This window comes from Lepidochelys kempii, chromosome 3, assembly GCF_965140265.1.
Source record: "Lepidochelys kempii isolate rLepKem1 chromosome 3, rLepKem1.hap2, whole genome shotgun sequence".
NCBI lineage: Eukaryota > Metazoa > Chordata > Testudines > Cheloniidae > Lepidochelys > Lepidochelys kempii.
Genome location: NC_133258.1, coordinates 47,950,156 through 47,963,758, shown reverse-complemented (window position 1 = coordinate 47,963,758; position 13,603 = coordinate 47,950,156). Strand labels below are relative to the sequence as shown.

The 13,603-nt window shown below is 41.8% G+C and overlaps 1 protein-coding gene across 3 annotated transcripts in view; it reads right to left on the bottom strand.

The window, feature by feature from the left end:
• The window catches only part of ZNF451 (zinc finger protein 451), a 69,067-nt gene that overhangs the window by 12,512 nt on the left and 42,952 nt on the right, over positions 1-13,603 (bottom strand). For all 3 annotated transcript variants that reach the window (XM_073336299.1, XM_073336301.1, XM_073336300.1), the window contains 3 exons: positions 10,968-11,102; positions 9,485-9,615; positions 9,007-9,193 (listed from right to left, as the gene is read on the bottom strand). In XM_073336299.1, the coding sequence (XP_073192400.1) occupies positions 9,007-9,193; positions 9,485-9,615; positions 10,968-11,102 (453 nt within the window). The remainder of the gene's footprint in view (positions 1-9,006; positions 9,194-9,484; positions 9,616-10,967; positions 11,103-13,603) is intronic.

The following is a 13,603-nucleotide window of genomic DNA, read 5'->3' as shown; positions in this document are numbered from 1 at the left end:
TTATAAATGAGAGCTAGAGACATAGGAGGCATTGCAAACTCTATAGTGGCTTCTCATTTACCAAACAACTCTTCTCTCTCAGACTGCATTGCATCCTTACCCATGCAATGTTTTTGGCACCTGCAAAATGATGAAAGAGTGGAATCAATTTCCCTCTTCAGTTCTTAGGATGAGCGTTACATTAGAATGGAGATGCTGAAGGCCTTGGTTCACAACTGAGATACATAAGTAACTACTAGATCAACATCTTCTATTTCAAGTCAAAATTGCTTTAGGATAGCTTTTGTGTGTGCGCGCGCGCGCGGGCAGATTTTGCTTGGGAAACTTGACACAAGATCCTGGTGTATGAATAGGGCCAATTCATGAACAGAGAATTTTAAAAGTTGCAAATTTCATGATTTTAGCTATTTAAATCTGAAATTTCACGGTGTTGTAATTGTCGGGGTCACAAGGTTATTGTAGGGGGGGTCGTGTGGAGCACCGCTACCCTTACTTCTGCGCTGCTGTTGGTGGCACTGCCTTCAGAGTTGGGCAGCTGGAGAGCGGTGGCAGCTGCTGGTTGGGAGCCCAGCTCTGAAGGCAGAGCCACCGCCAGCAGCAGCGCAGAAGTAAGGATGGCAGGTATGGTATGGTCACCCTTACTTCTGCGCTGCTGCCTGCTGAGCTGGGCCCTCAGTCAGCACCCTCCACTCTCCAGCCGCCTAACTCTGAAGACAGCAGAGCACAAATAAGGGTGGCATGGTATGGTATGGTATGGTATTGCCACCCTTACTTATACTTGGTTGGATGCTGCCTTCAAAGCTGGGTGCCTGGCCAACACCTGCCGCTCTCCAACATCCCAGCTCCGAAGTCAGCGCAGAAATAAGGGAGGCAATACTGTGACTCCCCTTCAACTTCCTTGTGTGTCACGACCCCCAGTTTGGGAAACTCTGGTCTCCCCCAGGAAATTTGTATAGGATAGGGTAAAAGCACGCAAAAACACAGATTGTGTGACGTGTTTTTCATGGCCGTGAATTTGGTAGAGCCCTATGTATGGGTGAAGCCAAAGATTTCAGACTGGTGACCTAAATGTAGGACAAAGGAGCAAGGAGCAGTACCAGTGATACTACAAAATGGTTCAGGTGGGTAGGGATTCGGTAGTCCCCTTTAGATACTAGCTGAAAGAGTAGGCTTGACAGGGCTGGCAGTGGAGTCATAGCTACCATTCCACCCCATAAGGAAGAGCCGTTAGTTCTTGTGTTGGAGTGGCAATCCACTGACATTATCAGATCATGGCTAACCTTTGCAAAATCCTGGCTTTCCATGGTCTTCCCGTGGGCAAATGGGAAATTTGCTTCTTTCAGAGGAATGCTGCAGAATCAGTGACTAAATGGGCTTTATTGATGATCAGTTGCAATAGAGGAGGAGAAGGTGGTACTTGGACTACTCCCATTCATATGTGCTGTCCACTGGCCTGGTAACAGTGTCTGATGTCAAGCGCCTAATGCTGTCCTGTTAAGTCCATCTTAAATGACAAGTTATCAAGACTAGGTGAATGCACCAATTGTGCATTGATATTTGCAGGCACAGGATTATATTCTGGAATATGAATTGTGTCATGCTAAGGAGAGACAGAGTTCATCTGTCGTTTTGTTTGAACATGACACATTTAGAACTTGTCTACATGAGAAAGCTTGACTAGTTATACCCATTTAGTTATACTGCCCTACGAGGACACTCATTTTGGTATAAAAGTGGCTTTTAGCTTAGTTTAACTAAACCCCTTCCCAAGCTACAAACTAAACCAAATAAAGCCACTCATATCAGAATAAGTGTGTCCACACTGGTGTAACTATGTTGGTTTAAATTCACACCTTAGATTATACTGAAATTTTTTTCCCATTTAGGAAAGGCCTTCCTTATGAAGGCCTCACGGGCACAAGACAGGGTCAGTAACATTTGGAAAAAACTTGTATTCTCTTGGAGCAAATCAGTAGTTCAAAATCTGTCTGAGCAAATCAGTAGTTCAAAATCTGTCTGATGGCGATTCCCACATATTCTGCAAATAGTCTTCCAAAGAATCATGTTCCTCCTGGTATGAATTGTTGAACTATGCGGGGAAAGGAGAAACCTAGACCCAAATGCATCAAGTATCTTGGCATGATTACTAATCCAGACTACTTCAAGGAAACAAAAGGCAGCCGTCCCCCAAAAATGGCAAACCCTGGCATATGAGCTTCCAGCAAGCTCAGTGATGAAAGTGTGCCTCAACTTCTCAGTGCATTCAGCACTTGTACAGTCCCATCAGCCATAAGACACACATTCCATAGACCACATACCAGTGAAAAGGTATTCTGAACTTGGTTTGACACATTGACTATGACAGGTCAATGGTGTCTGAAAAGCTCTAAGTAACTGGCACAGGTTGAGGACAGTCAAGATGTGCAAGGTGATCTCCAGTTTAGTGGGGGTGGGGGAGTAGTGGGGGCGAAACCCAACCTAATCTCCAAATCAGAGTCAAATGTGACATGGGACATGTTAAACTCTGCCATTCCCAGAGATTCCATCTCTGACACTGATGATCTGAAGTTCAGTTACCACTTGCAAGACATCTAACCAGCACTGTGGTGCTGAACTTCATGGAAGCAGACTGTTCTGGTGCAGGATTCCACCTCCCAGCAGGGCAGTCATTTGATCATTTCAAATCTATGAGGCCTATACAGTCAACTTCTGAGGAGGCCAGGACACACCTAAGGTGGTTTGCCTGGGAACTGGTGGCTCTCAGTGATATCCTGGCACTGACCTCAAATTGCATCTTCCCTGGTGCAAATAAACTGCAAAGGGCCTTTTCCAAGCATAACCAATGCAGGGGTTAAAGCAGTTGAGTCAGGTATTTGGTAAAGAACAAGCATGGAAAAGTGCAGATTCTGAAAGGTCATCACAGAGGAAATCCTGAGACAGGACAGACAAACAGACAGGGTTTCTCCCATAAGCAGAAGGAATGGAGAGTTCTCTGTGTTAGAAATACATAAATGAATAGCAGTAGGTAAGGAACAACAACAAAGTACAAAAAAAAAAAATTTCCATGAGGGGCAAAAAAAAATTGCAGAATGGAGCTCATCACTTGTCAGAGTAAAGGAAATGACAGTTGGTTCCATGGATTCCAAGATTTTAAGGCCAGAAGGGACCATTCTGACTTCCTGCATAATAGAGGCCATATTTCACCCACTACCTCCTACACTGAGCCCAGTAATTTGCAACTGACCTAGGCCATAGCTATTAGAAGGGTACACTCTTGATATAAAGGCTTCTAACAATAAAAAAATCCATCTCATGCTTTGATAAATACACTGTGGTGCCATTACTATCTTCTCCCATCATTTGATGGCAAATGATACCTTTTTGATGAGGAGGTTTAACTTGAGAAATTCAGGAACGTCCTGTGTTTGTCTTATTTTAAATATGCATATTCCAAAGGGACCATTCTGATCATCTAGTCTGACCTCCTGTATAACGCAGGCCAGAGAACTTCCCGAAAATGATTCCCAGAGCTTACCTTTTAGAAAAACCAGAGCTCCAAGAATAGAAGCACTGAGCAGCTGTAACCCTTTAGCAGCCTGGATAATGTTACCGCAGGAATGACATTCCAGCCCTCGCTTACAGGCCTTCCATCAATAATGTAGATGAAGCAGCCCAACATAATTCCTCCTGGAAGAGTTACTGAGACTTACTCAATTCAGGAAGTGTTATAAGATAAAGAAAGGAAGACTTTTTGGGGGGTTTCTTTGGAGGGGAAGATTTTTTTTTGTTATTTTACACTTTTGTATCTAAACTGGTGTCTCCTAATTTAGGTACAGAGCACCCACATGCTAGAAACATTTAAACAGGTTGTGTTCTCTGGAGCAGGGAATATATCTTGCCCTGTGAGTGCAATGGACATTACTGCACAACATAAGTTATTTTAACATAAATAATAAAAGTCATATGATGAACATGAATCCAGAAGTATGGCTCGATTACACATCACTCACCTTTAGAGACAGGTATTTAAACAGGTAAATCAGGGATAGTTCAGACTACTAAAAAATGAGAGCACCCTCTCTCAATGTCATTAAACCTTTTAGCTTTTGAAAATAGTTAACTAGTTAAATACAGGTTTCAGAGTAGCAGCCGTGTTACTCTGTATTCGCAAAAAGAAAAAGAGTACTTGTGCCACCTTAGAGACTAACCAATTTATTTGAGCATGAGCTTTTGTGAGCTACCTGTAGCTGTACGAAAGCTTATGCTCAAATAAATTGGTTAGTCTCTAAGGTGCCACAAGTACTCCTTTTCTTTTTAGTTATATATATGGAATTAGTTATTTCAGCAGACAATTACAGTATAATCTTTTGATAACAGTTTTCAACCCTCACCCCCCAGCATTTTCTAGGTTTCGAAATGCAGGAGATGAAGCTGCATAGCTATCTGAAGGACAAAGGCCTTCAGTCTTTAGTCATTTAAGCATTTACATGAGTTTAGGAGCCAACATATCCCTTGTTTCCCTCAATTCCCCACCCTTCAAGGAAAATTTGCTTTGGCAGCTGCTAACCCTGGCTGATGAAAAACAAGATAATTAAAAAATATGAACAGCCCAGACTTAGGAAGGTAGAACTCTATTACTCACATCAATAAACACTTTAAACAGGTACATTTGAGCAGTACAACAAAGAAGCTACTGTATGAAAAATATTCAGGTTACTTTGGATGTGTAAGATTCCTTGTGGATTCAATTCTTTGAACAAGTTTAAAACAGGGTTACATAATTACAACACACATTGAGGCTATTATTCTTAGTTGTCTGTTACTCCCCTATAATTATGCAAAATTGTATAATACACAATCAAAGGAACAGAATGAGAATATTTTTGTATTAGTGTCTTAATAATAATTAGCCCAGTTACTAAAAGATTTTTTTTCATGTTTGAAAGAGAAATAAGTCACGAGAAGGTTTTCTAGAAAACTGTAGGTGTTTGATTTGATTAAACTGGATGTTCTGAAGTTAGTTAGCAAGACTTTCTGTTGCTAAGCATTGTTGGAAATCCCTACTATTAGTGCCACAAAGTTAATTATAAAGACAAACTAAAAAGAAAGCTGGCACCACATTTGTTCTCTCCTTTTTAGCCACCCTCCCCATTGATGCACCTCTCCTCAAAATTTCTATCTCCTGTGATACAACCCTACCTAGTGTTCCAAGAGGAAGCAATCACAGAATATCAGGGTTGGAAGGGACCTCAGGAGGTCATCTAGTCCAACCCCCTGCTCAAAGTAGGACCAATCCCCAACTAAATCATCCCAGCCAGGGCTTTCTCAAGCCTGACCTTAAAACCTTCAAAGGAAGGAGATTCCACCACCTCCCTAGGTAACGCATTCCAGTGCTTCACTACCCTCCAAGTGAAAAAGTTTTTCCTAATATCCAACCTAAATCTCCCCCACTGCAACTTGAGACCATTACTCCTTGTTCTGTCATCAGCTACCACTGAGAACAGTCTAGATCCATCCTTTTTGGAACCCCCTTTCAGGTCGTTGAAAGCAGCTATCAAATTCCCCCTCATTCTTCTCTTCCGCAGACTAAATAATCCCAGTTCCCTCAGCCTCGCCTCATAAGTCATGTGTTCCAGTCCCCTAATCATTTTTGTTGCCCTTTGCTGGACGCTTTCCAATTTTTGCACATCCTTCTTGCAGTGTGGGGCCCAAAACTGGACACACTACTCCAGATGAGGCCTCACGAATGCCGAATAGAGGGGAATGATTACGTCCCTTGATCCTCTGGCAATGCTCCTACTTATACAGCCCAAAATGCCATTAGCCTTCTTGGCAACAAGGGCACACTGTTGACTCATATCCAGCTTCTTGTCCACTGTAACCCCTAGGTCCTTTTCTGCAGAACTGCTGCCTAGTTGCTTGGTCCCTAGACTGTATCAGTGCATGGGATTCTTCCGTCCTAAGTGCAGGACTCTGCATTTGTCCTTGTTGAACCTCATCAGATTTCTTTTGGCCCAATCCTCTGATTTGTCTAGGGCCCTTTGTATCCTATCCCTACCCTCCAGAGTATCTACCACTCCTCCCAGTGTCACTGGGTATTGAAATGTGGGGCCTCAAAGAAAGGAGGTGTGGGACAAATGTATTCATGAGTCCACGGCTTTTTCTTCTCAAAACATCACACACACAAAAACCTCATTACTTCAGCAATACTCCAGTTGAGCCACCAGATGTCTCTGTAGAGTGACAGACACAGCGGATTACTAGGTATCCTCCAGCACCGGCTAGAAATTGTTACAGCAGGAGGGTTTTCTTGTTGGTGTTTATTGCTACCTTGATTTAACTGGGAGGAAAAATATAGACAGAAAACTGTGAATGAAAATTGAGTTATTTAAGGAGAGTTTATTAGATGGTCAAAGAGCCAAAATTCCACAACCAAGAGAACAACTTTGGCTAAAAGCCCATCCTAGTTCAGTAGCAAAGTGAAGGCAGCAATTAGAAATAAAGGAATATTTAATAATAAATGGAAAAAGAGGGAAGATAACTTCTCATTTATATCAACTGTTTTGAACTGCAAAAAAATTGAGAAGTGAAGCTCAAGATGTCAGGCAAATATCTCTGGATGGCAGGGCTAAAGCCAATAGGCTGTTTTTAAAAGTACATTGTTATGAACAAAAGAAATCATAGCAATGGTATAGAACCATTATTAGAGGAAGACAGTAAAATTGTTAATAATGATGAGAAGATGCAGAAATGTTCGATAAATATTTCTGTTCTGTAGTTGAAAAGAAGTAGGATGATGTACCTGTACTACATGAGGGTGAAGTACTTTCCAGTCCATTAGACATCATCTATTAGAAGTAAACATTTAAAAATAAGCAGGTACAGATAGCTCGTACCCAAGAATCCTAGAAGAGATGGCTGAGGAGATCTCTGACTTACTGATGTTAATTTTTAATAAATCTTGGAATACCAGGGGAATTCCAGACTGCTGAAATGTTCAAATGTGGCTATGTTCAAAAAGGGCAAGTGGAATGACCCTTGTAAGTAGATGGGCTAACCTCACATCAATCCTGAGCAAAATAATGAAAAAGCCAATACTGGATTTGATTAATAAAGAATTAATGGATAGGAATGTAATTAATGCCAGTCAACGTTATATTACGGAAAAAAAAAATTCAGTCTTGCCAAACAAACCCGATTTCATTCTTTGATGAGATTACAATTTTGGTCGATCAAGGTTATAGTACAGATGTAATAAATTTAGACTTTTGTAAGTTATTTGATTTAGTAGCACACAACTTTCTGATTATGTTAACAATATACAATAGAAACAGAGCACACATTAAATCTATTAGGAATTGGATAACTGACAGAGTTCAAAAAGAAGTCAGTGGGGAATCATCACTGAACGTTTCTATTGGAGTTGCACAGGGATCTGCGTTAGACCCAATGCTATGCCACATTTTCCTCAATGATCTGGAAGTAAATATAAAATCAGTGCTGATAAAATTTTAGCATGACAAAGTTTAGTAGAGTTGTAAATAATGAGACGGGCAGGGCATTCATCTACAATGATCTGGATTGCTTGGTAACATAGGCCCATTCAAACAACACACCCCAGATCTATTCTCAAACTGAAGTTGCAGAAGCATGTCCGATCCGTCTCCTCCCCACTAAAGCAATCCCCACGCCCCCCTCCTTTATCTCCTCATCCGATCTCAGTCTTCTACCTCACCCCTCTCTGGCTCCTTTTCCCAGTTTCTTTGATCAGTGAGTCCGTTACCTACCTCTTGCCAGCTCTTTGTCTGATCTCTGCATTTCCTTCTCCACAGCCAAGTGGCTACAGAACCCCACTGCCCATGGGCTCCCAGTCCCAGTTTCCATGCTCAACGAGTCCCAGCCTCCCCGCACCAACCGGTACCAGGTTCCCCCTCCAACTTCCCAGTTTCTCTCTTCCCCTCTAATCCATGTCTCACAAGTCTCCTTGTCCCAATCTTCTACTCCTTCACAGTGATCCAACTTTTTCCCCCTCTGCATTCAAACTGGATAGATTCCTGTTCCATGGATGCCATCAGGAGGTCACAAAGCAAAGGAGAGAAAGGCTCTCTCATGTCCAGTGCCCTAGTCCCCCCTGGCCCCGAGGAGCAGCAATTACAGCTAAAGGCCTTCTGAGCCTTCACAGCCCTGGACTAGAGAAAGCATTCCTAATCACTCCGTGGGAATGCTGCATATTCATTCTGTTTAGCACTAGCGCTGTGAGAGGACCAAGTAAATTTTTGGAAACCAGAGGTGATAAAAGTCTACTGACCATGTGCCAACTGAGATTTTTTCAAAGGCTCATAACTTGGCCAAATTTGGGTGGATTTTCACATGGACAGTTAAAGGCACATTCTTAACCACAATGGCCACTCCCTGGCCAAATTTCAAGTCTCTGCTCAAAAGCATTTAAAAGAAAAGGTCTCAAGAAATTATTATTATTTTTTTTTTTTAAAAACACAGGAAAAATATTTTCCCCTAGTTTCATTCTTGCAAGCAGCTGAATTGTTTCGGCAGAAATTTTTCAGAAGTATTCTGCCTGCAGCCTACACCCAGAACGAATGTAGGCCCAAATGGTTAAAGTTTGGCAAAGTAATATGCAACTGAAAATGGGGTCTTATAATGGGAAGCATTGGGCAACCTTAATAATAGGCAGTGTTACCAGTCCGTCTGTTATCTGTATCCCAGACCACTTCCTTCCAGATGTATTAGTGTGTGTGTTTTTCCAATTTGAATCTCATTTTATTTTCTGTCAATAATTCCAATCTCTAGGATATGTTGAACTATTTCCTTCCTCATTGTTCATGCCTCCCAGTTAAGAATCATATTAGTAAAAAGTGCAATTTTAGCTGTAGATCAATTCATTAAATAAGAATGCTAATTAAAGAAACACTGGGTAACTGTATAGCTGTTACTATCAGCAGTGATGTCTTTCTTTTATTGGTTGGATTCTAATTGTTTATGTACTACCTTTTGTAGTATCTGAAATGCTGTTTAGTAAGGCACACATCATATCTCCATCGATGTCATGAGGGTTTAGGATGTGAGCTGTCCGCTGAGTCTTCTTAAACTGATCCTCCAGTTCTAGAAAGCTTTTGTCTCCAGAGAGAATGGTGAAAGGAATTTGTTTGGGCAGGTGCTCATCCAGACGGCCAGCCTATGTGGGGGTGAGGGAGACATTAAACTAAATATTCAGTTACCAGGTAGCCTTTTGAAACAGAAAACTCCTCTGTAGAAGAAATTTTCCTTTAAGCATTATATTTATAAACCATTTCCCTTTTTCTCTGGTCAGATCCACTATCTGTTCTTCCCATCTGAAGTTTTATTACAGCAATTTTCATCATGACTGTTTTATAATGTACTTTACTGCACACAAATATACCATCCCCATGCACCTGATCACCAACAAAAAAAGTAAACCACAAAAATAGATAGAGCAATGACTTACATGCATGCAGAGTGCGAAGTCTGCTGCTTCCCTTCTGGTACCACAGCGTGGATGAAGGAAGAAACAACCAATCTTATTAAGGTAATTAAAGATTTTGCACTGTTCTGGAGGCTTCCAATTGCTGTGTCCTCCTAAGCAACAAAGGATAAAAGATGCATAACACCACATCATCATAAGCAACAATCCAACAGTTCAAGGAGAGGAAAATGACAAAACAAATGAATAGGTCTGAAAAATGGAACATCTTATTTTTTGACTAAACATTATATAAAACTAAATACTATTCTCTATTCTCAAAGAGGTTGATGTAGGGGGTAAACTGTGTCTGTATGGTGCCTCTAATATTAGTTTTTGTAAGAGTTATCTTCTCAGGATCAGAAGTGAAGAAAGTCTGAATATTGTTTCCATCAGCATAAATAGATACATCTTGCATCAAAGGCTGCCTTCCACCACAAAAAGCGTTTAACACACTTATCTGAGGGTCATAATCAGAGGCTTCCACAAGAAAATATTAATATATTTGATACATTATTTATATAGGGGACCTCACTACAGTTACTATATAATGCGTACAGTCTGTTTCAACATATGCCTAATATAATTGGGGTATCTATTGGATATTAGTTTATGTCTCACATAAATCCACACATTCTGGAGTTTTCACAACCACCAGCTGGAGTACAAGAAAAGTTTTAATATTTTAAATAAGTTACGAGTACGCAATGCTGTGAGTCAAGAAATCCCTTATTGGTAGGTGTGAATTGTGGAAATGACCAAGAGGGATCCCACAAACCACTTTTTTTTTTTACCTTCCTTTCACAGCTCTCAGCTACACATTTAAGTCAAGTCAAACTTCCAGTATGAGAGGGTTAGCTCAGTGGTTCTCAAAGCTAGTCCGCTGCTTGTTCAGGGAAAGCCCCTGGCAGGCCGGACCAGCTTGTTTACCTGCCGCGTCCGCAGGGTCAGCCAATCGCAGCTCCCACTGCCCGTGGTTCACCGCTCCAGGCCCATGGGGCTGCGGGAAGCGGTGCGGGCCAACGGACGTGCTGGCCGTCCTTCCCGCAGCCCCCATTGGCCTGGAGCGGTGAACCACGGGCAGTGGGAGCTGTGATTGGCTGAACCTGCGGACGCGGTAGGTAAACAAACTGGTCCGGCATGCCAGGGGCTTTCCCTGAACAAGAGGCGGACCAGCTTTGAGAACCACTGGGTTAGCTAATATTTACGTTTTCTCTTAAGGAAGTTCTCTAGCTAACAGGCAGCAATGCTCTTTATTAAGTGGGTTTGTGTGTTAGTATTTTAGAACCCATCATCTTAGTTTTCTATAGGTGGCTGCCTGGGAAACACTATGTTGATGCAATAGAAGGTCCACTTTGGAATACAACGAGTATCCTGTTCTTTGCCCAGTCTGGTTCTACGATGTTGTTAGTGAATTTCTTTGGGTTTCTGTTAAGCCCTCCATGCTATTTTCTTAGATAACTTTTACCTTGAAAGCCCCAGACAAATGTCCCTTGGTTCAGGTTGGCTGGCAGATGAATGAAAAACCTTCCCCAGTTGTCTAAGTCCACCAGCACGATGTGAGTCATGGTGCGCAGATAGTCAAAATCTGGCAGTTCACTGTCTTCAAATGGATAAAAATATATATTTTAAATTTACCTCCATTTTTATCCAGCCTGTACATCTCCCAACTCAATTGTGCTTTCAAAAGAAATCCACATAATTTGCTATTCTGTGAGAAATTCTAAGCAATAACTCTTAAAAACTATAAAATATAGTATGATCGCTAAATGTAATTTTCATAGCAATTTTTTTAACCACTTGAGGTAACTTTTAGTAATCTGTAAATTTACTAGGCAGAGAACCACACTCAGGATTATATATTTGATGCATGTAATAACCATTTGTTTGAGATGGAACTGTGTTCACAAAGCGTAAAAGATGCCCTTTTTATGCTCTATCAAACTTCCTACAAGACAGTCAAGCTGTTGATCATCCATTTAGTTTTAGAATTTACAACACATTAAAACAAAGTTAATTTTTAACAACTGGTCAACCCCACGATCAGCAAAGACATGGCATATAAACAGGGAGTGTTGGTCATATTATAACAAAATATCTAACATGCATTTACAGAATGCATTTTTTAGTGGGCAAAGAAAAACCCATGCAGTTAATAATGTAAGCTGTGTCAAGTTATTACACGCACAAAACTATGTTAAAGGATCATTATTAAGATTGGAAAGTCAAGCACAGTGTGTGATCATGTAATAAAGGACCTTATCATAATGAACACACGTAAGCGGGCCCAATGAAGGTTACAATAGTCTTAATTCTAGTATTTCCTAACGTTTCAGTGCTTAACTTTGCAACCTTAATACTGTCCCTTTAACATAGGAAATCACCGACAAAAATTAAAAACTAATTAAAAACCTGCAAAACCAAATTCCATCATGTGGCTTCATCTTGACACCCACATGGGCCATCAGGTTGGAACCTTAAAATCCACTGCACAGACTTCTGCTACATGAGTTAACAGAGTAACTGCCAGCTATAGTAGGTTTTCATTCTCTATGTGGATCAGCTACTAGAGGGAGAGAACACAGACTTTGCTAACAAGATGAGGAAAGGAGAAACTCTGGAATTTTGGGTTCCACTCCAGGCGGCACAGACTCTTATACCTCTTTCCCTTAAGCTTGACCCTTTCTGCCCAGTCTCCTCCACATTGTTCCTGTCCCTTCCCACCCAACTCCTTGTCTCAGACCCATTCTCCTTACCTAGTCAATCCTACTCTCTACTCCTCAGGCTTCTCATCCCAGGCCCAGTCTCCTACCCTCCCATCCTACTTTCACCATCTGGACTCTGCATCCCAGTCTCCTTGCCAAGCCACACCCACTCCCCACCAATCCAGATCTTTTTGTTCCCCGCCCTCTCTCCTTGCACAGCCAGTCCCAGGTCACCTATCTTGGCTCCTCATCTGATCTCTCTCTTCCCTGACCCACTGCCAGTCCCTAGTCACCACCATACCCCACGTCCCTGTCCCCACTGGCTTCCAGTCCCAGTTTCCCTCCATAAACGCTCCATCCAGTTTCAGCGTCCCCCACTCCCACTGTGCACTTGTTCTAATCTCTTAGCCCAGCCAGTCCCAGCTCCCTTTCCACATTATGGCTCCTGCTTGTGTCTCACCCCACTAGTTCCTAGTTCCAGCCTTCTTGCCCAGCCAGTCCCAAATTTCCCCTTGTTCTTCATCCAATCACAATCTCCTATCCCTCTATTTCCCTCCCTAGCTCCCAATATCAGTCTTCTCTTCCCCAGAGGCTTCTTGTCTCATTTACTACTTTTCATCTTCAGATCCAGCTCTTGTCCCCTCTGCATTTGATTCAGGTGACTTCCTCCTCCACACTCCATGGGCCCAGCAAGGGAGTCTCCTGCTCTTAGTTCAAGTGCCAGGACATGGACTCATCATGGACTGAAGCAGCCAGGAAATGCTGTTACTGAAGGGAAAGTCCTGCATCCTTCTTTAGCTCTGTGCTGGAGCATGCTCAGTGCAAACAATCTCTGAGGATTTTAGCTGTGACCCAGGATTAAGTGTCGACTGAGCACGTGCAATGGCTTATAAATTGGCTATATTAGGATAGATTTTCATGGGGACAGCAAAAGGCACATTCCTGACACAAAGGACACCCCTTGCTACATTTCAAGTCTCTGCTCAAAAGCATGGGGGCATTTTAAAGAAAAGGTTGCCAGAATTTTTTAATATGGCCATATTTCATTGCTTCATTCTCAGAAATAGTTACAGAATAATTTGTCAGAAAACTTCAGCCTGAGGCACACAACCTGTATAGAAAATTTCAGTGAAAGTGATTATAGTCTGGCAAAAGTTATAAGCAAATGAAACCAGTCTTATAATAGAAGGCATCAAGCAACCTTAATAACAGGCTGGGATACCCTGCATCAGAGTGTGTGTGTGTGTGAACACACAAACACACACAGAGTGTGTGTATATATATATATATATATGAAAATAGAAAAATCTCACTTATGTAGGTACACACACACTTTGTATTCTCATAGGAGACCTTTCTTTACCCACCCTGGTCTTCCAAGGACTTCTATTCCCTGTGA